The sequence below is a fragment of the Hippocampus zosterae genome, chromosome 7 (genome assembly GCF_025434085.1).
Source record: "Hippocampus zosterae strain Florida chromosome 7, ASM2543408v3, whole genome shotgun sequence".
Lineage (NCBI taxonomy): Eukaryota > Metazoa > Chordata > Actinopteri > Syngnathiformes > Syngnathidae > Hippocampus > Hippocampus zosterae.
The window spans coordinates 173,196-199,934 of NC_067457.1; the positions used below are offsets into that span (position 1 = coordinate 173,196).

At 55.3% G+C, this 26,739-nt stretch overlaps 1 protein-coding gene across 3 annotated transcripts; it reads right to left on the minus strand.

Annotated features, from left to right (window-relative positions):
* Nucleotides 1-1,381: 1,381 nt before the first annotated feature.
* plce1 (phospholipase C, epsilon 1) lies at nucleotides 1,382-26,139 on the minus strand. 3 transcript variants are annotated; one of them, XM_052069308.1, is made up of 45 exons: nucleotides 25,877-26,139; nucleotides 22,524-22,817; nucleotides 21,774-22,215; nucleotides 21,341-21,589; nucleotides 20,999-21,208; nucleotides 17,491-17,699; nucleotides 16,986-17,131; nucleotides 13,645-13,799; nucleotides 13,408-13,563; nucleotides 12,438-12,583; nucleotides 12,215-12,362; nucleotides 11,996-12,097; nucleotides 11,820-11,929; nucleotides 11,646-11,750; nucleotides 10,813-10,941; nucleotides 10,566-10,702; nucleotides 10,302-10,408; nucleotides 10,098-10,222; nucleotides 9,831-9,975; nucleotides 9,575-9,739; nucleotides 9,264-9,378; nucleotides 8,987-9,176; nucleotides 8,806-8,928; nucleotides 8,566-8,702; nucleotides 8,231-8,469; nucleotides 8,058-8,119; nucleotides 7,819-7,984; nucleotides 7,619-7,726; nucleotides 7,419-7,535; nucleotides 7,091-7,249; nucleotides 6,898-7,018; nucleotides 6,717-6,758; nucleotides 5,807-5,928; nucleotides 5,252-5,369; nucleotides 4,901-5,038; nucleotides 4,424-4,717; nucleotides 4,191-4,354; nucleotides 3,666-3,927; nucleotides 3,473-3,594; nucleotides 3,235-3,363; nucleotides 2,969-3,154; nucleotides 2,653-2,850; nucleotides 2,366-2,578; nucleotides 2,189-2,288; nucleotides 1,382-1,978 (listed from the first exon to the last, which is right to left on the minus strand). In XM_052069308.1, the coding sequence occupies exons 3-45, from the start codon at nucleotides 22,179-22,181 to the stop codon at nucleotides 1,758-1,760; spliced, it is 6,798 nt and encodes a 2,265-aa protein (XP_051925268.1). In that variant the 5' UTR covers nucleotides 22,182-22,215; nucleotides 22,524-22,817; nucleotides 25,877-26,139; the 3' UTR covers nucleotides 1,382-1,757. The 3 variants fall into 3 exon arrangements, with proteins under 3 accessions (XP_051925268.1, XP_051925270.1, XP_051925269.1); XM_052069310.1 differs by lacking the exon at nucleotides 6,717-6,758 and having other exon boundaries at nucleotides 1,844-1,978; nucleotides 2,091-2,288; nucleotides 9,002-9,176; XM_052069309.1 differs by lacking the exon at nucleotides 6,717-6,758 and having other exon boundaries at nucleotides 1,844-1,978; nucleotides 2,091-2,288; nucleotides 6,898-7,249; nucleotides 9,002-9,176.
* Nucleotides 26,140-26,739: the final 600 nt, after the last annotated feature.

Below are 26,739 nucleotides of genomic sequence, written 5' to 3' on the forward strand. Positions count from 1 at the left end.
GAAGATGGAAAGACACGGATACAGATACGTTACCTGACCCCCCCTGACCTCCAAAGTTTTCTCAACGGATTTACATACGTTTGTACGCAACGCTACAAAGTTGGCCGTTGAGCTTATGAACATGAACACGGGCGTATCCAATATACAGTGCAGTTACCATTTGGGTATTTTTATTGTGATTCCACCATGCAACAAATGCACAAACATTTATCCAATGAAAAATTCAAGTCAGAAGACAACCTTTGCTGCCATTGCCTTTGTGGAAACCACCACTTGCAAAGTCAACAAATTGTCAGTGGAGCTATGTAGCATTAGTGAACACCGAAATATTCGAAACTCGTGTTACTTGTGATCAGTTCGTGGACATATTCAAGAAAAACTCATTGAAACTCCAGAACAACTGAAGGGATGAATCGCCGACTTTTCACATGAATGAAAAATGTGTCACAATTTACACCGTCAATAAAGAATCTCTTTTTTTTCTCGATGCATTAAATTAAAAACAACAACACAACCACCAAAGAACAGTTCATTGCCAACCAGGGCTTGAAATGTCAAATAAATAACATCCGTCTCAAACACTAAAATACATAAGAATAATAAGAATACATCCTGTGGGGAGTAAAGAGCTGAAAACCCCATAAGACAGAATCCCTTCCTCTTTCATGAATAAAATGTGTCTAAAAAAAGGCAAAATTATAAATGGTGTGGGCCCTTGACTAAATGAACCCAACTACGGTATGTTCATTCTTTGTGTCTATTCTAGAGCGGATTAAACCAGAACGATAAAACTCTCTTTTGAGGAATAAAAATGTTGCAAGTTGGAATGTGACTGACCACCGAACAACCGCTCAAAGTTAAAAGAGACGACAGCGCTCGTCTGCCATGAAAGCATTTAGTGTTGTTCTCTTGTCGCGTCTTCTTTTTTTCTCGGAAGAAAGACCCTTTCAACAAAGCATCCAAAATGTGACATTTCTCCAGCTCAAAAAGACTCGTGTGGCCCCACACATGTTGCAAAGTCGCTGATGAGATGACAAACATCTTCATCACAATCTGTTCAAAGCGAAAAGGGAAACCTTGTCGAGTCAAGCCAAATCAAACCTTTGAGGTTTGGCTACCCAAATCAAACTTTTCACCTGGGCTGAAATCCAAAGAAATAAATGGGGATGATCTTTTTGTTGTTGTTTGGACCATTCCATCACATTCAAGCCTGGGAAAAACAACCCCCCCCCCCACCAAAAAAAAAGAAGAAGCCGTTGTGCAAATCTTTGATGCTGCAGTTCTCTCAAGAACTAAAATTGACCGGACATATTTATACGATATTACTTTTGAAAGATTTCTTATTATTGTTTTGTTTTTCCTCCTGCCGGTAAAGTCCACAAGAAATACGCGGCCACGAAATTAGGGAGAAAAATAAAGTCAAAAACGACAGAACAAGTGCAAACTTTTGAGGGCAAACAAACATTCATAGCGAATGAATCCGCTTGTCAGTCAGTGTGAAAAATAGGAGCACCTTAAATGCTGATGTTTAGGTTCCGCCTTCCGCTTCAACCTTGAAATGCGCATTTCTTGGACGTGTTTTGCCCGCCCAAAACCTCCCCCGACCGTACGATGCGCCGACGCAGTAAGACAGGAATTAAGAAGCAGGCTCGTCTCCAAACTTTGCGTCGGCGGGCCTCCGTCGCGCTGACCCATCCCCCGAAGGTCCTGGACACAAAGCCGCCGCCGCCGCCGATCCAGCTCTGCGGCGCGCTCCTTCAAAGCCAGCGAGAAAACAGGGCCGCAAGGATGTCACCTCCGCGACAATCTCCGTCCCTCCATCCAGTTGTGAAGGACGTGAAGCTTGCGCGGGCCGAGGGAGGAGGCGGGGATGGCGTCGGGTCTTTGCTGCCCTCCGCTGGATGAGCAGGACCGGGCCTGCGGGCGACATCCCCACTCTGCCCTCGGCGACTCGGCCCCGTGCTCTCGCTCGCGTACCCTGCAAAGGCGACAGTTGTTGAGCGCCAATGTTGCGGAGGTACGACGGGTCGGTTAGAGTGGCACTGCACGGCCAGTGATCAACCCTTCCATAGAGCTCGTTTTCCACGCACCTGGTCCCGTAGCTCCGATGCGCTGCCCATGCGCGGAGCAGAAGCTCACTCGTGCGGCTCGCCGAGCGGCGCGCGGCACGCCGCCCTCTCGTCCTTACTGTGGGCGGCGCCATCCACCGCCGCACCGCGACCGCGGCCGGTCAATTTCTTCAGCTCGCTGGCCAGGGACATCACCTTCCTTTTGTCCTCGCGCAGCACCTGCACCGGCGTACGGAGACAAGATGGTTACTCACGCCGCCGCCGCGTTAGTCCCAGGAGAGATGAAGCCGCGCGACCTGCTCTTTCAGCTTGAGAATGAATTTCCCGGCGCCCCTCCAATGACTTTGCGCGTGGTAGACGCACTCCTGATCCGCAAGCACGCGCTGGACGGGCTTGGCGGCGGACGACTTCTTGGAGCAGGCGTCCTTGGTCACCTCCTCCACCAGGACGTAGTCGGCGGGGTTGGGGTTGGACAGGATGCTGCACGAGTATTTGGCCTTGGACAGCGTCTGGTGGGGGGGCGCGCGGCGGGGGCTTGAGAACGCAACGTTCCGCAAAGCAAACTCGGCGTCTTCCTGCTAACCTGCTGGATGATGTCCTGGGCGGAGCTGCGGCGCGGAGCCTTGATGACGGTGTGGGGCTGCTCCGGGGACACCTCGTGCACCTGGACTAAAAACATGTCCTCCTCCTCCTCCGCGACGCCTTGTCCTGCTCTCCCCCCACCAAAGGTGAACACTTCCTCCTCACCCTCTGCCGCCGCGTTCTTGTCGTCGTTTAGATTCTAGCAGCAGAACACGGATGGCATCAGAAGGACACTTTGCTCGGTACGCCCGCGTGATGAAATCCCATCCCAAATGCCCTTTCAAATCAAAGGCGGTGGCCCCCGCACACCCGCGTACCTCCTCTCTGGTCCGCAGAGCGAGGCGCCTGACGTGGCCATCTTCGGCGTCCCAGCCCGAGATCGTCCGCAGCAGCTCCTCGTCGGGCGCCAGCGGGCGCCGCCGAGCGCAGCCGCGCTCCTTGGACAGGGGAAGCGTCTCCTCGCACAGGAAGTAGTCGGCGAGATTCCCCTCGGAGGTCGCGATCTAGGAGGAAGGGGGGGGGGGTCAACTGAAATGACGTGACAAGGGCGCCGGCTTTCATTTCAACGTCATGTGCCGCCGACCGTGTCTAGCAACTGTTTGCTGGTGGTGTGCTCTGCGATTGAGAAGACGGTGAAAGGTTCCGGACCGGGAGCTCCGTGTAGCGTCACTCTGTGCCGTTGCGAGGCCTTCGTCTCCTCGGGCTCCGACGGCTGATGGAACCACACAAGACCCGAAAACGAATGTCAACGCAGCGTGGAGATGGGATTTCTTTTTCTTTTTTTCCCCATGGAGAGCAAAAAACGCACGCCTCCATCTCACCTGGGACGAAGAAGACGTGGCGGCGCCCGGCGGACTTTCTTGCATCCGTTTGCTGTAGATGAACAACGCGGACACTTCCATGGGCTCGTTGCGTAGCGTTCTCAGCTGCACGTGTCGATAACCTGAAAGGCGGCCGACGGTGAGGGCGGTCAGAGGACAAAGCGGCGGGCGGCGAGTCCGAGCGGCTCCCGACCTGGTTTGAGGGCCCTCAGGGGCAGCGTCCGCTGAGCGGCGGTCTGCGAGCTGTTGTTCTCCACCACGGCCAGGCGCAGGAAGCACAGCTCCTCCGAGTGCACGGCAAAGTGGAAGCGCTCGCTCCACATGGGGTTGAGCGCGTTGCGGTGGATGGGCTTGGTGCGGAAGTGGCAGCCGTCGCCCGCCGCGCCCAGCACGTCCACCTCCACGCAGGGGCTGCCCGAGCCGTTGGACGGACACACGTTCTGGCCCGACACGATCTTGGGGAGGGGGGAGGAAGTTCCGTTTTTAGTTAGAGGCGACATTTGTTTTTTGGATTCCAAATGGAACCAGGCCAAACGTTGCAAAGTTGTTGCACGCAACAGGCTCTTTGAAAAACTGGATGAGGCTCACGATGGGACCGCTCAAGTCAAACGAACGGCGCACCTCACGGGCCAGCTGTCTAAACAAAGCCGAGCGCAGCGCTTTGAAGGTGCCGCCGCGTCACAGGCACTCAACGGGCGAAAACCTCGGGCGCGCTCACCGTGAGGGAATAGACAGCCGGGCCGCTCCCGTCGGCGTCTCTCTCGGCGGGGCAGACGCGCCGGGCGAGGGGGCGGCCGGGCTCCCGCAGCGCGGCCGGCTTCAGGACGTAGCCGCAGCCGCCGTTGGCCTCGAACAGCGCCGCGTTCAAATGCATGGGCAGGTCTGCGGCCAAAGGAGAAGAGACTTGAGCGGCCGCCGCTCGTCGGCGTTTGCTCCCGCTCTTTTGCCCACCGTCCGTCTGGTAGTTGAGCGCCACCAGCTGGATGCCGTGCAGCCAGTAGAGGAGCGGATTGGGGTTGGCCGAGTCGATGCGGGTGGCCGCCGGGTACGTCCGCAGCAGCTGGCGCGCCGTGTGCCGGATGAGCCCCTGCGAGTCGCGCCGGCACAGGCGCTTGGCGGCGTTCTCATTGACCGAGGAGATGTGGTAGCACTTTGGCGTGCGGATGATGGCGCTGAGTGACGTCGGTTGCGGCGGCGGCGGCGTCGTCTGCTGCTGCTCGTCCCAGCTCAGACGCTCGGCGCCGCCTAGAGGTGAAAAACCAAACGGGGAATCTTCATCGTTTGAAGGAACGCGGCTGCCACAACGCGACGCTTATTTGCTGTCGGCACATCAACACTGACGTTAGCATTAGCGCCTTAGCATTAGCGATGTTTCTAAAACCAAACGGGTCTCGTCTCCGAAGGCCGCGCTTCTCCCGGCCGACCTACTTTTGCCGGGCGCGCGGCTCTGCGCCGAGACCTCCCCCGTCGGGCCGGGGCGCGGCGCGGCCGCGGCGAATATGGACTTCCTGCTCTTGCCGCGGTCCTTCCCCCTGGCCGAACCGGACGGAGACAGCGTGGACAGGCCTGCAAATCAGGAAGATCAGCCAAAAATAACGAGCGGGCCTATTTCTAATGATAAACTGCGATGGAAAAAACAACAGCATTATCCCCACTCGGTGGTACTTTGTAAAATCTTGCGAAGGGGCGGGGGCGGGGGCAGAAGAGAGAGAGAGCGAGCGAGCGAGCGGTGCGGTTCGGCACGGAAGAAAGGGGAAAATCCCCCGCGAGTGCGCTCACCTGGAAATTTGACGGCCTGGCAGTAGATGACGAGGTCCGACAGCTCCTGCGCGATTTGCCGACTCTCCTTCTTGTTGTGAGGGAGGTAGAACTCCTCGCCCAGCTCCATGTCAAACACCTGGCAGTGCAGGCAGGGGGGTCAGGGGCGGAATGATCAGGAGCAATACCAAGGCGAGGCTGGGGGAGGGAGGGGGGTTGAACTCTTTCGATGCTAACCTCTTCGATGGCTCACCAAAACGCTGTTTTTGCACCACGTACGCATAAAAACGACCCAACGGAAGATGAGACAACGGCGCCCGCAAAGTTGATCGAGAGATCTACGATTTGGAGTCGTCGTTTTAATTCACGTGCTTGAAAAGGCACGAAAAAGGCCGACGCTAACGTGATGGCCTCCTGTTCCCTTCTCACGCAGTGGACCATTTCAATGTCGGGGAAACAACTGGATCGACGCGTTGAGAGGAAAACGCTGATTTACGGTCTCGGCGACGTGGATAACAAAGAGAAGCTCTTCTCACAACCGCGGCGGGGCGCGACCCCGGGCCAAAGTGCGCTGACCTTTCCTTTACTCGGCGTGCCGTCGCCGTCACCCTTCTTCATACGCTTGGGCACTTCGTCCACAGGCTGCTCCTCTTTGTCCAGCGAGCTCTTCCCTTCTGATTTTTCCTCCAGCAGGTTATCTGTGAACACCAACCACTGTACTGTATATATATATATATATATATATATATATATATATTTTTTTTTGTTTTCAGAGTAAACGCCCAATAGTCAAGATCCGGATGGCGCAAAATCACACAGACTCAAATAACGGCTTTCTGTTTCAGTCCAAGCGAGACTCATTCTTCACACGTCGTAACGGATGGGAACGATCAAAACAAACATGCAAAGGAACAAAGATGGGAAGGGTCGGTGGGAGGGGGAGAGTGTGGCATCAGGAGAGACTCGGTGCCGAGAGTGGGATCGGGTAGTTTCCCCCGCTCCGCTGTTCAGCACGGGGGCAGCGGAGGGCCTGAGAAACCAGATGGCTTTGTTTTGTTTCCCCGATGAGTCGAGGTCACGGACCAAAATGGTGCACGGAGGCTAGCGAGAAGGGAGCTGGGTGTGTTGGCGGAAAAAGAAGAAAGCATCCAGACAATGTAAAAAAAAAAAAAAAGTTTGGACTGGAAGCCACAGGAAACTATTTTTTGGGGATTGATTCTCTCTTAAGTTGCTTGTCATTCGTAGGATTTGTTTTTTCTTTTTTCTCTTGGAGGTCGGGCTGGAGGAAGTGAATGCAGTGAGGCAGGCAAACACACACACAGCACTTCAACTACAGTTACGTCATGTGCACGCCAGCCCGTAAGGCTTCATTGAAATGACTTTGAGCCCCTCCGAAAAAATCAGGAGCAGCGGAAGCGAGACACGGACGGCAGCGAGCAAGGCAAAAGTCAACGCCGAGGCCGCGGTGGCGGACATCGAGGATTACCTTCCAGCCCATAGGAGGCAGTAGAGGCATTGAGGACATCGGCTAAGCGAAGAAGAGGTCAAGGCAAGTGGGACAGACAGGAAGGAGGATGACAACAACAAAAATGATAACAATAAATCATATCCAAAGGAGAGCCAAAGAACACCAAGTGAGTGGGGGGGGGTCACGCGCGCGCGCTCACCATCCGATAAGGACTCATAGTCGTAGTCGTAGTCGTCTTCATCCTCCTCCTCGTCCTCGTTGCCGTGGCTTGCGGGCGAGCCATTGCTGGCTTGGGCCTGCATGTGGGCCAGCTGGTGAGCCTGCAAGAAGAAAGGCAAAGTTGCCAACAAGCACGAGGAAAGGGAAGGAGGCAGGAGGGGGGGGCGCGTCACCTTCTGCTTCAAAAGGTCCACCGGCGCCTGGTGGGCTTTCAGCTTCTTGTTTTTCAGCAGGATCCTCCCGCGAAGCTGCAGCGGCGACGGCAGGTGCGGCTCGTCGCTGAAGTCGCCCTCGAAGAGGAAGCGCGTCACCAGACGCTCCCCGAACACCGACTAGGAATCGCGACGGGGGAAATAAGGAGCGCACCTTGCCAAAAAAAGACGTTTGTCGGGAAGGGAAGCGAGATGATTTGCGCAAGTGCGCCGCCGCGCTTTCTGATTTGACGAACTTGGAGGAGTTTGCATTTTGGGGGGAGATCCTCTCTTTATTTGACGGCCGTACCTTAAAGATGTCGGCCATCTTGCGTTGCTGCGGAAGGGAGCAGTGGTTCTCGATGGACAGGATGACCGGCATGTCCGAGTTGACAAAGGCGCTGCGGTTGATGGCTTCCACCACGTCCTGAGCAATCACGGGAGAGACACGCGTTCAGTCGTTCGCAAAGATTCCGTGGAACTGGAGTGCCATTTTGTCCCTGACTGTACCTTGAAAGGAATTTTGGTGGTGAGCGTGTGCCCGTGATAGATGACCGGCATGCCGTCGTCGCCGTCCCAACAGTCCAGTTCCACACTCCTGCAGCCTTGCAGCAGCACCTTCCAAGCAGACGTCAACAACTTCCACGCCAGCCTCTCGAAGCGAGCGCAAGACGCATCGGCGGCACGACGGGAAGGGCCGAGGAACTGACCTGGCTGTAAAGCTCAACGGAGGACTCTCCTTTGAGCTGGTGTCCGGTCAGGTAGGTGTTGTGAGAGGACTCGATGTAGTAGTGGGACAGGGGGGAGCGCAGCTCCTCGGGCTTCAGCGCGGATTCGTCGTTACGGCAGGCCGAGTTGTCCTTGTCCATAAGGTACCTGCAGGAGAAGGCCGGAGCTTGAAGCGGCGAGGACCGAAGGAGCTCCGGGCGGAAGCTCGCCGCCGGCCTACCTCGCGAAGCCTTCAAACGACAGCCGGCCCATCAGCCTCATGTGGGCCGACGGCTCAAACGTCTGCAACACAAATGGCCTTCGTGAGTACCATCGACGGCCGCCTCCCTTCACCCGGTGCAAAATCCGAAGCGATCCCGACACGGCAGCTCCCGGGACGGTGGTGCTCCTCACCTGTATCATGGCCAGAATGTCGTCGTAGCTGCGGTGCTCCCTCTGACAGTTGACCAGGAAGTCGTTGAGCTGAGGGATGGCCAAGCCCAAGGCGCCCAGCGAGGCGCTCTCCACGCCCGTCCCGTTGGTCACGATGCTGGCGGCGGCGATGGCGTCCGAGATCTGCTTCTGCTCGTCCAACATTTGCCGCCCGGTCCTGACCAACGGGTTGAGGTCGGAGCCGTTCCGAGTCAGAAGGTCTACGGGAGGAGGCGGGAGGCCTTGAGAACGGACGGACGGACGGACGGACGGCGTGGACATGCGCGTCCGTCGGCGGAAATGCTCCTTGAGAGTACCGAGGTCCGGCTGGAGGCCCGCGTCCCCGTCGTCGATCTTCAGGCTGGTGTAGAGGGGAGCCGACTCCGCAGCCGAGCGACCGCAAGGCACGGCGAAGGTGTCGAAGAGCTCCTTCAGGTCCTTTCTGCTGCGGATACTGGCAGAAAACATCATCGGCTCTTAAGAACGACGTGTGCGGTGCCCCCCCCCCCCAAAAAAAAGATGGATGAGACGCAACTGTAAAAATGCAAAAGGTCCACCTGAAAGACTTGAAGAGTTCCACAAACTCGCTGAAGCTCATGGTGCCGTCAGAGACGATGAGGTTCTGGAAGCCTTTGAAAGAGCCTTTGCCGCGCCCGTGCCAGGACCTGCTACTCCACGCCCTGCTCACCAGAAACACAACGGCTACGGCATGGAACCTTTGGCTGAGCTCGCGCCTACTCCACGTCAAAGTACCCCGATTGAGCCTTGGCGCCCCCCGAAAGGACCGGGGAGGATTGCGGGCGGCACTGCTTGGAGGCGGCCATACTGGAGGAGGACGAACAGGAGCAGGGGCAGGAGCAGGAGCAAGAGGCAAGCGATCCGGGACTTCCTTTGGAAGTGAGGGAGAACGGTCCGGGGAAGCCATCGTCTGCGCAGGGGACAAAGATGGAGGCCCAACGTGACTTGGGATGGCTTTGAATCTTTGTCTTAAAAGGTCTCAAGAGGTCCAGGTCACCTGCATCTTCCTGGTCCACGCCGTCCGACTCGGGTCCGTTTGGGTAACGTCCCTCTTTACAACTGCGCGTTTTCCTGCAAACCATTTCGTCGTCCGTGGCGTCCCCGCTGTCTCCCTGCGGTCAAACAAATGAAATCCATGGCAATCGCGGCAGCTTCCTTCCGAACGAGAGACGTAGAAGAACGACAGAACGGGAGATTGCAGGCGCACAAAAAATCCAAAGAAAAAAGCCAGGTCCCGTCGTGCGGGTGCGCCGTCCGAGAGGAAGGGGCTGGGGAGTGATAAACATTCAACAGCACAAGAGAACCGACCCGAACGAGGGCCTTCTTCTTCTTCTTGGCCTTGTCGTTGGTTCCCAGAGGGCTGCTTTTGGGGGCCCCCGATTTATCTCCTCCACTCGCACCCACGTTCCACCTGCGGCCGCCAAACAGCTCGACGGCTTGGGCCAGCGTCGGCCCTTCGTATCGGCCTTCCTCCTGGCAAACGGAGCGACAAAGGCCAAGGCCGGCCGACTTATCGACGGCGTTCTCGAAGGAGACGCGCCGCAAAATCAAACGGCGGCCGCACCTGATATAAAGCCACGTACTGCCTCCTCAGCCACTGCAGCCGCTGATCCGGAAACTTCTTCAGCTTCCTGCTCGCGTTCACCAACTCCGACAGGCCCTTGTAAAGCATTTGTGCGGTGCGCTGGGGGGCCACAAAGTGCAGTAGCCTGTCGGAAGCGGCGCAGGGTCCACATATCAGTAGATGGAGCGGACAGGGGGCCCCCCCCGAGAGTGGCTTTCCCAGAAATAAAAAGGGAGCGCAGAGCGCCAGAGCGAATGGAGTCGGCACCTGTTGTCGGTGGTACCGAGGCCGTAGAGGAGGCTCAGGCCGTTCTCCTCCGCCGTCATTTGGCTCAATTTGCTCTGCAAACAAACCGCGTGGATGTCCACCCCCTGATGGCCCAGGAACACAGCCTGGAAGCGCAGACGCCCGCTCAATTAGGATTCTTCCCCCCCCCAATAAGTCACTTCAAGTCACGAGCTGGAGACGAACCTTGACCACTGCGAGGTCCAGCAGACCTTCTGCCAGCCCCGCCACCACAGTCTGTCCCAGCCCCAGCGGCGGCTCTGTGGCGGGGACCCCCCCATTCTGAGCCTTACCTGCCGTACATTTCAAACATTTAAAACGCGGCCGCCACTCGGACCTCGACAAGCGCTCAATCTGTGGACCCAGTTGAGATTTGACTCGACGTGTGAGAGAAAACGACCGCCGTGGATCGAATAACGTTAATTGCGACACCCGCTTCGAGATCATCACCCCAAGTGAGCGTGGTGTTGTCGGGCTGCAGTCTCAGCAGGCAGCGCGCCGACAGGCGGCCGTCCTGCTCGTAGTGGATGACGGTGGCGCCTTGCAGCAGGAACTGGTGAACGTCTGGTGGCAGGGACAGCACGTACCTGGAAAAAAAAACTCATGCAACAGTCTGCCGTCCCGGCTGCTGATATTCAGAGCGCTTGTGTGTCTTTCCTCGGGTTGGATTTGAGATTTCTTTTTCTGCGTCTCTTACCAAGGAATGAGCTCGATGCCGTGGCAAAAGGCCCGGTGCGTCTCCCGCGTGCCCCGGAACTCCGTCTCGTTAGCCGCGGGCTCGGATGACGGCTCGCCTTGGGAATCGGACGGCTCGGCCACCGTGAACCTGAAAACGCGCAAGGGGAGGGCGGAGAGGCGTCCGCGCAACACCGGGCAAAGTCAACTCATCTCTCGAAAAACATCTGCAAGATGGCGTCCGCGCGCAACGCATCAACGCCGGCCGCAAAGCAAGGCAAAAAATTTTACAAAATGATTGACGGCTGATTGACTTCATGCTGGTGTTAGCTGGCCGTGTTCATCAAGCCCAAAGCCGTTTCAAAAAAAAAAAAAACCCAAAAAACAACCCTTACGTGACAGGTTTTGAGTCTTGCATCGTCCTAAATGTTTGTGAACTGGAGTTGTTTGGGGGCCGGGAGGCAAATAAGATGTGAGAGAAGAAGGACTGTGTAGAAAAAAAACCTCTTGATAAGACAGGAAAAGAAATCCGACTCAAGTCGGCTTATCCTGTGCGCTAACATAAACAAGAAGTCGGAGTCGGAGGAAAGCATCCCGAAGCGGGGGCCATAAAGCAGGTTTCCTCTGCGCAAACGCCAGCGGCCACGTGCCGACCAAAATGTCAGCGGCCGCGTGCCGTGAAAAGGAGCAGAGCTAGAGCCTCCTTCCTTCCTGGACGCGGCCGCTTCTTTTGCCAAAGCCATTGTCATCGTCACATTTCACGTCTGGAGAGGACCCTGGAGTCACTCAAAAATACGACGGCACCCGCAGGTTTTTACGCATCTGTGATAATCGGCTCCAGCGCATGAAACATACCGATAGCGGCAGCGATCCCGAAGGGAGTCATTTCTGGAAGCTGGAGAAGAGGGCGCGGCGGGGGCCTCCTCGGGGTCCTCCGCCTCCAAACTGCGATTGCACGACCTGGGGGGCAGAGAGAGACGAGCCGCTCACCGTGCCGCCCACGCCGGAGCCAAACGGCTTGTGTCCCACCTAATGATCTGCAGGATGTTGCTGACGGTGGCTTCTTTCTCCGGGACGTGGAGACCGTCCGGCCCGGCGCGGGACACAAAGTCGCGCTGTCCGCGGTAGTCGGAGACAAACTGCGCGAGAAGCGGAGGACGGCGGTGAAGCCCGACGCCGACCGAGCGCGGCCGCTGGCGGAGTACCTCCGGCGAGTCGTCGGCGGGCCTTTGAAGGCCGATGATGCTGGCGGCTCCGTCCAAGGCCTCGCTCAGCTCCTTCAGGAACACCCCGCAAAAAGGGACCACCTGCGTTTGCCGAGGAAGCGCAGTCAACCCATCGCTCTTGAAATCTTTGCCCGGAGTTGCCTTTTCCTGCTTTCAAGTGCAACTACAGCTGAGAAAGTGGCACCAACAAGCACTCACTTTGCATCCCGGGATATTCAGCGCTCTGGTGACGAGCTTCTTGTACTCCCGAGAGGTCTCGTGCTGCGCCATGGCATCCTTCAGGCTCCTCATGGTCTCGATGTCCGACTGGTGCATAAACTGCCACATTTTCAGCACCTTGCGGGACCTGCGCGCGATCACACCGCCACGGCACATTTTTCCCGTGCGACTTTTGGCGTTGCGCTGCGGCGCGGCGCCCAACCTGAGCCCCGCCAGGAACTCCATGACGCCGTTGTAGTTGCCCATGTTCCAACAGCACTTGGCCACGTGGACCAGATAGGAGAAGACGTCTCGCTTCTCTTCCATGGAGCCGGCGGTCAGCACCAGCCAGGTGACCCACGAACTCACCTGCAAAAAAACACGGGAATGCGCCGCTAGCTTTGCAACTCGGAGCATTGGGGAAGCGTTTTGGGACCGGGTCCAAATCCCCGTCCATGACGACAAACTTTTTTCTTTCACATTGGCTTTACTTCCTGTGATCTGTGACTTTCAAAATAAAATCAATCAGTACAACTGCTAAAACTTGACATCATCATCATGATCAGAATTTATCAGCTGCATTGCTCACACACAGGCCAAATGACCAGCTCTCCATCTGTCTGCTGTGTGAATGCCTTTGAGCCTCATGACTGCGCCAGACCCCCCCGACAGGCATCGATATCTTTTACCGTTACGTAATAAGACCGCCGCGGTCTCACTTCCAAGGGGCCAAATGAAGGAACGCATGCCCCCCCACCCATCCACAGCTTCCCGGCATGCGTGAGGGGGGGTCGGGGGGTGGGGGCCTCGGCCCAAATGCTCTCTCTCACTTTGACTCTCAATCAGCGGCCGGCTAGCGTTACTCTCGCCATCTCAACTCCTCTGCCCGACCGCTGAAAGGGAAGCGCGCCCGCAGCGAGATCCAATGCAGCGCGGAAAAGTAATACGGGGCGGGAGATTCCTCACGCGCACATATCGAGGCGAGGCCCCGATCCCCCCCCTCCATGACTTTGATGCTGGGCGCCCGTCGTCGCCGTCCGCGCATGTGTTATTTATGAGTCCGACGACAAGGGTCGGGCTCTCTTTGCGTTGCGCCTGCGTCGCGCCACCGCTGAAGACGAGCGCATTTGCAAACAACGGAACCAAAACAAGTTTGGTTCCGTTGTTCGCCTTTGTCGGCCGCAGTTTCTGACCTCATTGAAGCGCGCCACCAGGTCCTCCACGGCGTTGGCGCGGGTGGGCGCGCCGGGCGCCGACAGCGAGGCTTGGAGCTCGGGGTGCCGTCTGCCCCGACTCTCCGGGGTGCCCAGCTCTCGAGTCAGAAAGCGCAGGTAGTCCAAGGCAAACACCTGCGAGGAGCGGGAAAGCCCACATCCATATCAGACGCTCATTCGGGGCGCGTGAGAAACCGGGCCCGCCCAAGGTCCCACCCGCCGGTAGAGCCGCTGCTCCTGCTCAGTCAGGATGCAGGCCATCTCCTCGGGGAACTGCACCAGGTGCCGCAGCTCGGCCAGCTCCTTGCTGATGCCGCTGGCGCTGGCGGGAAGAGCGCCGCCGCTGGTCATGCTGTTGGCCAGCTGCCGCTCTGTGGGGGGGGGGGGAGAAATCGGAAGCAAATGCAATTACTTGAAGTGCAATTTTGTGAGGCGACTTCAGTTTAAAGGCGTGGTCCATCATTTAATGACGTGCGTTTTGGGGATGGGGGGGGGGGGGTTGGGGTTAAGCCAGACTTCCAACTTGAGAGCCGTAGTTCCAAAAGTGCGAGGCGGCGATCATAAAGAGCAGCAAAATATACAGTGACAAAGTTCCTCCTGGATATCCTGCACAGTTCTTCATCTCAAAGACGCTATCATCATCCATCAGCGCTGCGGGTTCCTGCGGGTTCCTGTGTTTACATTTCAAAGCTGCTTCTCCGTTTGTGAAGCACGCAGAGACGAATGGAGCCCACTCGTCTCTGCGTCCTCCCTTCCCAACGGAGGACGCTGCCGCTATTGTCCTCAAGCGCGCGTCCATTGTCCTTATTCAGATTCACCATCGGCGCTTTCTGGATGAGCGCTTTGCGCTGGTGAGATGCGCGTTCCCCCCCCCAAAAAAAACAAATGACACGCACCGCCTTTCTGGTCATTGTCAGCTCCCGGCAATCCACAATGCAGGCGGGCACGCTCGCACGAGTCGCCATGGCGACGGCAGCGCCGCCGCTCCCCGGGAAAACCAAACTTGCTTATTGTCACCATTGTCTGTTTGGTGGATACGAGTTCCTGAAAATTCAAAAAACTTGCGCATGACATTACTTGCCGCCGAACCTAAGCTGCCGTTCATAACTAGGGAAAAAAATAGAGATTGTATTTTTGGGCCTAAAACAGCAATTTCAGCCGGCCAGATTCAGAATCCTCCAAAAGTGAGGCCGCCTCCCAAGGAGAGCCATGAATTTCATCATCAATTTATTCCTGCTTTGCCTCAGGGGGACAATCGACGTCCTCAGCCAAGACGGCGACAAAACGCCGTCGAGAGGCTCAGCGGAAAGGATGAAAGGCGCTCGTACATCTCATTTGTCCGAAATCCTTCCAGCTCATGAATAGAGAGAGACGCACCTGGACATTGCTATGCGCCACCCTTGACCTTTCCTTGCCATGCAAAGAACTGAGAAGAAAGCCGATGTTTATGCATCGTGCGCGCAAAGACAATGAAATGGGCCCGCCTCCAAACAAGATTGCGGGCCGCTCTCATTTCAGAGGCTGTCGCTGCCGTGCGTCGACAAAGTGCGGCCCCTGAACGGATTCAGATGAAACTATCATTGGATGCAAAAAGGCAAGATAAAGACCAAGAGGACATCGAGCAAACGAAGCAACTGGGACACAGAGCCTTTAAAAAATGAAAAAAAAAAATGAAGCTCTGTGCTGTGGGACACACACACAGAAAAAAATGTCCTTCACTAAGATGGATGCACAAATTATGAAGAGTGAAATGGGGCCACTGGTGCAACTCCTGATGGATGCCGAATGTTTTGTCATCAACTAATCAACTCATCAATTGGACAGGAAAGGATGAACCTCAAGACTAAAACCTCGACACGCCATCAATTCCCTGCCGCCTCAACAGGTGCTCAAGCATCGTTGCGCTTTGATTAGCCTCAGCAGGTGGACGCACATCAGCGCGACCACCCCGTCCCAAGTCCAGTACTGGGAAAAGCTGTCTTTTTCATAACAGCTCGGCGTGTGGATCTGTCACAGTGTACAGTCGAGTCCTTGGAAGGAATGGCCCACATGAAAGCAGTGCGCCCGCACGCGCACCGAACCATCAAGGCAAATATGTTGAAGCGTTGCGAAGCCCCGCGTTAGCGTAACGCGCTGGAGGAGAGCGGCTGGACTTACTGAACAGCTTGAGGTGGCTTCTATTTGAGGGCTTCACGAGCGGCCACCGCAGCTGACGCTTGAGTGGCGAGGTGGCCTTGCCCCCTCCGGCCGGCGCGCCGCTTTCCCCCGCGACTGCTCTGGCGCTCTCATCTGCGACCTTGCATTGCGCCTCCCTCTCTCCCTCTCTCACTCCTTCTTTCCCTTGACTACATTGACTCCCTCGCTCTCCTCCCCCCGCCGCCATAACCCGCCCACTCGACACTCCCCCGGCCCACATACTTGACAGCCGCGTGCGAGCCTTCCGCCGAGCAGACGACCAATCAAACGACACCAGGGCTACGAATGAGCATCTCATTTTCAAGAGAAGCCTGAAAGTGTTTTTGAAGAAGAAAAATGCTACGTCTACGTGAAGGTTAACAAGAGGTCCACTTCACCGTTTTTGATGGCGCCCACTGTAGGCAGTCCATTCAAGACAAGGCGATTATTATTATCCTCCGTAATCAATTTTTGAGCCCAGCAAAGCCTGCACACGCACGCGGGCCGCATGATCTCATTCTCGGACCCTTTCTTTGCGTGTTTTGGGCATCTGACGTGAGACCTTTGCCATTCCAGTTGAGAAACGCAGCGCCGGACGTTCTTTCCGCATTTGGATTTGACCAACGGTGAACGTATTTGTCGCCATGTTGCTTTGGACGAAGGAGAGGACGGAACGGGCAATTGCTTTGCGGAAACCCGTGAGACTTTTCAATCGGGTATTTTTAGCTGGCGTCTGGTTGCGTCAACAATACGTAATCTTCCGAACAAGACTTCCCCGGACGACGACTCCCCACCGCGTCGGCTGTCAGTGGCTCTTAAATGGCGGGCGGGCAACACAATGTCCAACGGTGACAGAAGGGGAGACGCAAGAAGGAGGAGGGAAGAAAAGTCGATTGAAAGAGGGCAATATCGAGCCCGGGGAGGGACGGCGGCCCGACCGACTTCCTTCTCAGCGGCGCACTAAATTGTGTTAGCCAGGAAATGAGGCTGAAACCGCTCCCATTTCTATTGGGGGGGGACGACGACGACTTTCACGTCCGGCTCAGCTTACGGTCGAGTCATGCGTAATGTCGGCGCGCGGAGGCAGCTGAGTAATCGACTGGACGCTGGCTGAGTCACGCGGTCATTTGACTTTTGGGATTACTCGCCAACGCCGGCTCCCTCTGATGTCAGCTGTTTTTTTTTTTGTTTCTCTCTGTCGATAGATTTGAGGCCGGAGGAAAAAGACACCCAAAATGGACACGTCGTTAAGCTACGGGGACATGGGGGGGTCAATCGGCGAAATCCCTCTACAGAAAGCAGACCTGAGAGCATTGCTCGCTAGCTAGCGCCGGGACCGCCAATCGTCGTCGTTGTCGTGGCAAAAGCGTGCGGACACCCACCTTTCAGCACGCCGTGGCTGCTGTTGGGGGACGGGCCCGACGGGCAGGGCAAGGCGGAGCGGGCCCCGAGCGCCGCCGTGGCTTCCAGAAGGGCGCCGGTCAGCAAGGAGCAAACGGATGTCCTCCGACCACATGCGAGATAAAACCTAGAAGAAGAAAAAAAAACAACAAACAGAAAAAGAGGGAGGAACTCAGAGCGGCGACTCATCGAAAGGGAGTATTCCCTCGTAAGGGCTCCCTTCCAGGGAACGGAAGGAGGAACTAATATCTTTGCTTCATCTGCCAAGAGACGTGACAAAGTTCTTCCTGGGTCAGTTGGAGCATTCTCAACCCGAATGAGGAATGACAGAACGGCCTGAAGTCGCCGGCCTGTCGGAGGCCTTTTCTATTTTGGGTTAGCGTGCAGCTCAGTCGACTTTTGGGATTTGGTTCAAGACAACGCGTGGAATTCTCTTTGCTTTTTGGCTGATTATTCATGCAAAAACTAAAATCGTCTGCTACAAACCTGGGCGCGGAAGAAGATCCCTGGCTGGGATGGGGACGGGCGATCCGAGCCGGTCCGGGTGGACGCCCGCTGACGGGGGGCGGTGGCCAGCAAGAAAGCGGCGGGCTGACGCATCCAGACTCGAACGGCGGTGGCGGCGGCAGCAGGAGGAGCTTCTTGGCAGGGTGAGTCAGGTTAAGTGCAGCGGCATCTTGAACATTGTGCGCCACCTGTTTGAGGAGCACAACAAAAAGCACGAAGAGATGCAAAAGCGGCACTTTTTATGCTAGCAACTCCGGTACGTGAAGAAAAAAACGAAAAATGCTAGCAAGAGCTTGTTCCAAAAGACTGCAAGCAAAGACGCTTGCCAAAAAGCCTGACATTGGCTTCCTGCAGGTTCCTCAGCTCCTGGCGAGCTGCACTCCTCCTCATACTTTCAGCCGCCAGTATTAAACAAACACGGCGGGCCCAACTCCAGGGATGGGTTTCCTGCAATCGCTCGTCCCATCAGATCTGGCGCGTCCCGAGGGGAAACGGGAGCTACCGGCGAGCACGTTTACAGGCGGCCAGTGGCCGCAGCGATGCCGGTGCGCCGTGGCGCATTAAAAAAAAGGGGCGGGGGGACAGCGGCTTCCGCGAGCACGTCGACCATCGGTCCCCGAGAAACTATCTACTACTACTCTGCCGGCTCCGACGCAATGGAGGGGGGCAAAGTCATCCGTCACGGGCATCTTTGTATTTTGCTGCACAAAGGCCCCCGTGAAACTTTTGTCCCACGTCCGTCGACTCACTTCAAGCCAAACGGCCATTTCACCTCAAGTGTTAGCCGAGCCACGTCCCCGAAACACAGACCGGCCAATCACGGCACCCAATGACATATGTGAAGATTTGTTTTTGCTGTTCTTGGGCGCTCGTGACGACACTACCGCGAGGAACGGGTTCGGTTTTTACTTCTGATCCAACGGAGCCAAGTAGGAGAGTGTAAGAGGAGAGGCCGGCAACAACAAAGACACCGCGGGGGCCGCGTCGCCGCCCCTGACGGACAGCCGGCAGCTGCCCTCACGCGCGCGCACAAACAAACATCCGTGTCCTGAAATGGCGAGCGAGCGAGCGCGGGACATGCACACTTGCTTCGCATCAAGAAGAAAAAAAAACTAAGCACTCCCGTCCCATCAAAGACGCCGTAGTCTCCCACGAAGCGCACATTCAAAGGGCCCGCGGCCACGTCACTTCTCCTGAAAACTACTTTTAGACGACTCGCGCTTCGCCCAGCTCGGCGGGAGAGGGGTGGCCACCAAACGAACTCTGTTATTCTGGTCGGCGGTCTCAGACGCGGCAGAGACGTCGGCGCTAACCTTTGACCTCTCGCAGGAGGCCTGCCGGGCGCTTGGCGGCCATGCGCAGCCTATGGACAGACTGGCCTTGACGTGTGGGGAAATACGGCGCGAACGCAACTGCAAAAGGCGCTAGCAAGCTCCGACTTACAGGTCTGCTACGTTTGAGGACGACGGCGTCCAAATCCCCCGTCGTCTGACAAAGCTGGCCAAAGAGTCAGACTGCCTCTGAAAGAGGAAAAGAAAGGGTGGAGGAGAGCAAGAAGGAGTGGGAGTGCGTGCTCTCCGCATCAACAAGGCGAGCCAAAGGGAAGAGAGAACGAGAGGGAAGCAAAAGCCGGGAGCGGGGGGGGAGAAAGAGCAAAAAAGGGGGAGCCCATATCGCTGCCTAGGTTAACCCCCATATTAGGTTAGAACGCAACGGGCCGGCGAGATGTTATCGGTCAGCGCACTCTAAACACAAAGAAGACGGAGGGGGAGACGCCGGCGCTGTCCAGCGTGTTGCAAATCCATCCTCCTCATGTGCGCGTGTGTCTCGCCAAAACATTTGTGTGTTTTCATGGCAAGATGAATCCTAACTGAGAACCTTCAAGTCCCAAAAAACGAGAAATGTCTCTGGGGGGGGGGGGGGGTCGCTCGCGTGGCGTGCAGCGTTGCCCTCTAGCGGATCAACAGTGACAGGTTCCTCATTTATTTTATGCGCACTGCTGAGTTGTCTCCGCCAGGGGGCGCCATGAGATGCCTTTCCATTGCTCACTAGCTCAGCAGCAGCAGGCGCAGCTCGGTTCAAATGACGTCACGTCACGGAACAGGCGCCTTGGCTCAATGCGGCTTTGAAAGCGGCGCCTCAGAAAGTGAAACGCCTTCAAGATCACACGACCCCACGCCCCCCTTGCAGTTCTCCAGTCGGCCAGGCGCCTGAGCTGCCAGCGCATGCGCACCCAATGAAATTGAGGGTGAGGGGGGGGGACCCCACAGTTGATGATGCAGTTTTGACATTTCCTTGTCACCAGCGTGCGTTTGGGCCAAAACAAACTCGCTGTTTGAGAGCATAGCAGTCATGGCACGCGCACGTGCTAATCTGCGGCTAAGCCGCAACACGCAGCCGAGCGAGAAAACGGCCCGCTCGGCACATTCCTTTGTGGGGGAACAACACGGGGAGAGAAGAAAGGAATGCTAATATTGGTCACGAGGCGCGCCCCTCGACCGGGCCAATTTCCCCAGCAATGAGAAGTGAAAAGTTTTTGTGCACTTTTTTGCCAACTCACCGCCGCAAATCCAGAGCGGAAGGAAGCTATCTGCTTGGCAAGCCACCGGACATTGGGAATGAAAAGAACGGTCTCAGCTCATCACCGGGTGACAGAAATGGCAGAGGATAAAGAATATATGACTGGGAGTATTGTTACACGGTGGCTAATCTCCGCGACTCAAATGGTTAGCAGGGGGCATCGCCAATGCTCTACGTTAGCATTTTTTCCAAACAAGATTTTCCAAACATGGCTTTTGCTCACAAAGTGTCCCGGTTTCTGACTTTTAATTACGGAAAGGGCTTTCTCGCTGACTTTTTCCACCCCCGCCCCCCCATGGCATGTTCTTTCTCTGGCTTGAATGCTCCCTGCTCATATTCCGGCCCCATAAAATCTCGTATTCTTCGGCTCGCGTCATTAGTTGTGCCAATAAACACGCGGCGGCTGCGGGATAGCCCCCACAGGGGGAAAGCAAACAAACACGAACTTTGCACGGGGAGCCGAGTGCGAGTGAAAAGGTAGTATTGCGGGGCCGAGGGTTCGCACAAAGCGGGAAATGCCGGCCGCGCCCCCTCATTTGAACAGAAGCGCTAAAGTGGCTCCGCTGGAGCCGAATTGCGGCAAACGCAAAGGCCTCGTAAAAACACTCGGCCAAAGTCAGAAAGCACGCTGCGGGCGCCCTGAATGCCGCCGTGTGTCCCACTTGTGCGTGTGCCCGCACACACACACACACACACAGGGCTCAGTCACTGGGCCTGTCAGTAATACGGGGAGAGCAGAACTAAGCAGGGAATAATAAATGACTTTTCCGCAGCCTGAACAAAGAGCCTGTTTGTGCGTTGAGATGTCGGAGCGACGCAAAACACGCGGCGGGGCGTGTCTCATTCCCGATGTTTTACTTCAAGAAAGAAAGAAAGAAAATCAAGCGGGACTTGGGCTCCCGTTTACCTGGCACATCTTGGCCCGGACGAAGCGCAAGAGCCCTCGGCAGACTCGCAGGTCTTCGCCCGCGCGGCGCGGCGGCATCGGCGGGACGTCCTTGTCGCCGGGTGGCCACGTCGGGCGGCGGATGACGTCCCGCCGGGCCTCCTCCGAGATGCGGCCCGAGGGCAGCGTGCGCACGATCGCTCGGGTGCCGGCGCACACCCACTTGGTCACCTTACGGAAAGACAAAGGAGTCCTCTTAGCGCCGCCGCGGTCGAGGTCGTCAGCGCCCCGTTCTTCAGCGAGGCAACGGCGGGAGGCGCTCCGAGAAGACACGGCACGCGCGCGAAAAGGGTTCTTCCCTACCTTCTGATTATTCTTCAAGAAGCGTCTCACCAGGACCGTGGAACGTTCCTTGCGGTTCCGGACAAACTCAGAGTTCTCCGGGTCTTCTTCGGCCCCCCCGTCGGCGCCGCGTAGCCGCTCGAAGATGGAGAAGCCGTCGGCGAGCGGGTGACTGAGGACGTGTCCGTTGCGGCCGGGCCGCCGGGGCGAGGGCGCCCGAGAGTCGGGCTCGCCGGACGGGCTGCGTCGGGAGGAGCGGCAGGGCGACGTCTGCGAGTGGAAAACAGAGGACGGATGAGCGGGCCGACGCGGCTCGGGCCCCACGCGAGCGTTTCGGACGGTCGGCCTTTCTTTGGGCTACTACCTAGTCTGCAATCAAGTCAGGTCGGCTGCGGAGCCGACCGGGCCGCCTCAGCCTTTACAATTCCAAAGCGGAGGCGCCGCCGTTTGCTACCTGCTGGAAATCCGCCGGCGAGACGGGCAGGCCGGAGCGACGCAGACGCGGCCCATCCGGCCGGGAGGCGCCGGAGCGGCAGGGGGGACCACTTCTGCCTTCTTTCGCCCCCTCATTTATAAAGTCCGGCGGGCACCGAGATCCTTCGCAAACTCTCGCGGGCTTTGAGGCCACGGCTCCCGTTCCCTCGCCCGGCAGTCGCCCGGGAGAAGGGCCGACCTCTGGGCTGCGCTGGCGAGAGCCCAAAACGCTCTCGCGCGACAACTTCCTGTCGCGAAGGAGAGCGGGGATGCCGCGCGGCTTTGGCGGCCACAACCGGACTTGCCGGCCAAGGTCGGAGCGTCCGGGTCCTCCGCCGGGCTGGACGGCGACGGACGGAGGTGCCGCGCGCTTCTCTTCGCCGGCCATCGCGGCTGCCGCGGATGAGTCTCTCCTTTACCAGCTGAAAAAGAAGAAGCCATTTGCCCTTGATGACGCTCAACGCATCCAAGCTAGCAGCTAACTCAATGCCGGTTGTCCATCTGAAATGGCTCCCCCTCCCCCCCCCCCAACAACGCGGCGGCAACATGATTCCCGGCCCGCTTCCATTCCAATTATTGACGCCATAAAGCAGCAAAAGGAAATGAAGTCTGCACTTTTACGATGCGTGACGGGAGCCAGCGCGCTTGCGTGGACTGATCTGGGCCGGCTCGTGAGAAATGAGCTCTTGAGAAAAAGCGCTCGTGCCGAGATTGCGAGCGTCGTACTCACCCGGAGAATCGGAGGGATCCAAGGCAGACCACAACGCGCCAAAAGTTTGTTCTTCTTCCTTTACATTTGACAGCGTGTCACGGCGGCCTTGTTTGTGTCCCGCCCGCCGGTCTCCCGAGAGCGCTTCAAGCGCGCGTCCTTTGTGGAAAGCGAAGCTTGTGCAGAAAAGCAGGAGGGCTGACCCGGGAGGCCTGAGGAATTTCCTTAAAAGTCAGTCCGGTTCATGGTGGCAGCTTACGAGGAGGCCAAGAGGGAGCTGGATCTCGACAGGGCGCAACGTCTTCACTGCAGCTCCTGAAGGGGGGGCAAATGGAGCAGACGTTACCCAAAACTACAGTATCTGCATCGGAAGCTGGTTGACATTTACAACTTTTTTTGTTTTGTTTTCAGCTCAATTGCGGGCCTCGGACTTTTTCACACACATCCAAAAACGTGCTAGGCTTTGCTCATTTCCTGTCATCAGAAACTCCCTCAATGCATGCCGAGTGGAACCAAAAGAACCACGGGTGGACTTTCAAATGCTTTATTGAACCAACGGTCAGGACCCCCCCTTCCCCCCCTCAGACAAACATGGAACGAGGAACTCAACACGGAGACTTTAGCCAGCGCCGTTTCAAAAACAAATGGAGTGACCAGCTAGCCAAAATTCTCATTGAGCACCACCCAAGTCACTTACCAAGCCTCCCCTTTGAAAGCCATACGCATTGGATACGAGCAGTGAGCTAAACAATCCTCCGGTAAAAACGTGACCATGAGAATCCACCCTTTGGTCTTTTGACCAAAGACTTTCTTGTAGACATCCAATGATCCATATGAAATGAGGCACACGTCACAGCCCTATTGATTCTCCAGCTTATTCAACAATTCCTCGGTCAGTATCTGAGGGGAAATATTGACATTTGCTGATCAATAACTTGCACAACGTACAGTGATGTGTCTCACCGCGTCGCGCTACTTACAGCTTGTGCCTGAACTTGTTCAAAGAAAGAGGATGGAAGTGGATGTGACCCCACTTCTCCACTGTGACTATTCAAAATGGCGACCCCACTGACTTTTGGGGTGCTTTTCACTACTTGCACCACTTGGGGCGCTGCGCTGCACTGCACACTGCACTGCAATCAGTGGGGACAGAAGAGCAAATCTCAGACCTGACCCTCAGATGCGCATCAATCAATTGTTATTACTTGCTGGGAAAATCAGGAGGATTGGAACAAGCACAAGAAAAAAAAATGTTTGCTCACATGAAGAAAGAATTGACTCATTCATTGCGGAGTGTCCCTCGAGCATTAAAATGCACGTGGGAGGATATGTTTGACACCACTGTTGCTACATACCTGACATAACTCCCATAATTCCTATTTGGACTAATCATTATCTGGATATGGAGCCTAAAACAAAAAAAGAAAAACAGGCAGGAGGCTGAGGGTGAGTGGGAATGTGGCGGAAAGATGTCAGCTGGAGGGTGGGGGGGGTGTCAAAGCTCACACAAGCGCACTATTCACCAACCGGGCAGCCAACACTACTTCACGTTTGACAAGCTTTGATGAATCACACACCGCAAAAAAAATCATCTAAATATCAACCGAAACCAATTAACACATTCGAAGACGTTTGGATCGTCTGGACAGGAAGCGCAGCACTTGGGAGTGTCGGTTTGGGGTTTTTTTTCTTCTTGCCTGCGGCCACGCTTCCAGGAAACCAATTAACCTCCAACAGCAGGAATTTTGCGCTTGTGACGCAAACTGACGAGGAGCTTTCAGTCCGACAAGAGGCGGCTCGTCGCGCCGGGCTACTCAAAATCACGCCGGTGCATCCGGATGGTCAGCGGTCGCTCTGGATTTATTTTAAAGAACATCTGCACATTTTGACGATGAGTCGGTGGGAGCACTCCAATGGAACAACATTCAACAAGTGCATTCAATTGCACGCGGAGGCGAGGCGACGTCGTGCTCGGAAGCGCTCCCAAATCTCGCCAGGAGCACACAAAAGCCTCTTTTTGCGCCCGTGTTCATTCACGTGCGCGGTCTCCCGATTCATCCCAACGATGACTCACCGCCTGCCATGTTGCCATGAGGTGCCACAGTCCCAAAGAGGCCTCCGTGGGATCACATTCCGCAACACCGCTTTGTGCTGCTATGCAAATGGGACCATTACATGTCACCCTCAATCAGTGCGCAATCATTTCTTTGAAGTCATTTGAAAGTTAGTTCATTCAAAACAAAGAATGTTTCGCTACACATAATATATATATATATATATATATATATATATATATATATATATATATAATACACATACCCCATTTTACACTCAGATATTTTGCATTGATCCTTTTTTTTAATTTCATTGAATAATTTGCGTTATTCGATTCATCGATTGAAACACTTTTGCAGTATCATTGGATTGACTTTAGCCTTCCTTAGATTTTTTTGCAACTCTAATTACAAATTGTTGTTTACAATGATACTAGTGCAGCGTGTTATACCGGAGACAAATTCCTTGTGTGTTCTACATACTTGGCCAATAAAGATGATTCTGATTCTGATTCTGAAAAGAGTTGCCTCAGAAAATGTGCAAGTAATCGAGGTGGACTCCACTCAAACCAAAGCACTGGTGTCAAAGTTATGCTCCGGCGTTTTGTTTTGACATTGTGTTCGCCTAATAATGATAATAATACATTTTATTTATAAGCGCCTTTCGAGACACCCAAGGACACTTAGCACCATGGCATAGTAGCAAAATGCCAACGGGCTTCCTAGTACATTGTTTGGGGACTTTATTGTCAAAAATACAAATTGTGTTTTTGTTGGTCCATATTCTAAGTCATCCCTCCATAAAGGTTGAATCGAGTTGGTTGTTTGAAAACAGAACAAATGAGCAAGATTAAGGTCTCCGTTGACCAGATTGTTAACAAAAACATTAGTCGTATTTTGGGCGCAAACTCGTGTTTGCTCCAATATGAGCTCGAAAGTAAGCATGCAACTGTCACATTTTAAGAGCCCGTCACTGGAAACAAAAGCTCAAGAAAAAAATCCAAAAGGTAACGTTTCAACTCTTTCAGTCCCGCACGATCATCGTTACGTTTGCCATACGTCGACATTTATTTCCAGTCAACTTTCCCTCCGATAAACTCCCCCCAAGTCAGCACTCGGTGATCAAAGGCAACTTCATCACTTCAAACCAAAGCTGGCAACGGCTATTCAAGCGAATAAAGGCACATGTCAAGTCATGCGATTCGGCCACTTTTTGCACCAACACTCCAAACAAGCAAGTGCGACGATGAAACGAACAAACAAGCAAGGCTCCAGGAAACGTGACCATTCATACTCGAAGACGTCGGAGCTCAAACTTACCGACGGGTGCAGAAGTTACATCCGGCACGGATTCCGTATCAAGTTTGGGTCAGGCGAGTCCAGCGAGTGGGGCAAACGAAAGAGGAGAACGCCTGGCCGCGGCCGGCCGCGACTTGCTTGCAAGGGCTCGACTGACTCGCACCACGCCAAGCGGCAGCCCTGGCTCTCGCCGATGCGTTCAGGGACACCTCGGAAAGCCGTGCCGCCTGCGCAGCCGGCGCGACCTCTTCGTGAATAGCTGACTGCATGATCGTGTTGCTGTTGTTGTTCATATTATGCCATTCATATTATGTAAGGCATTTGATTTTTGATGATTTTTTAGCTTTCTCTTTCTTTTTTACGTTGAACTCCAAATCATTTCAAATGCTTCATCTCACTCCGTGATCTGGTGGGCGGTGGGTATTCCTAAAAGCTCGTTTATTTCACTTGACATCATTGGCTGACCTTTTCATTCGATCTTCATGACAAACGGTGTTGCGGAAAACATTTTGCAAATCGAAATCGAATAAAATACTTTCCATTGAGTGATTTTGGGCGTTGTCAAACATCCGACTGTACGGGAATGCAGCCTTTCGATGCTAAACTGTGGACGGCAAGACAATAAGTGAGTCTGGTCTGTGTCTCAACGTGAGCGCGCGCGCGCGAGTGTGTCACCCGTTTGGAATGTCTGGCAAAGGCAATTTACCCACTCGCCAATGCCAGATGTCCATTTTATGCAGTCCTATACATTAGGAGGCAATTACACCGCTGACCTTGTTGCTTGCCCTTTTGCTTTATCGTTCCTACTGCATCCGGTCTACAGCATGTTTGTATGTAGGACTCCGTTTTTTTTCTTCTTCTGAACTGACTGCCCACACTTGCAC

Bases quoted from the DNA above. Each gene is read 5' to 3' on its own strand.
- plce1 (XM_052069308.1), bottom strand. From the start codon at position 22,181: ATGGCCGGCGAAGAGAAGCGCGCGGCACCTCCGTCCGTCGCCGTCCAG. The intron at 10,703-10,812 runs GTAAGAGACGCA...TTTTTTTTCCAG, and splicing joins GGCATCGAGCTCATTCCTTG to GTACGTGCTGTCCCTGCCAC. The intron at 7,250-7,418 runs GTACGGCCGTCA...CGCGATTCCTAG, and splicing joins AGATGGCCGACATCTTTAAG to TCGGTGTTCGGGGAGCGTCT.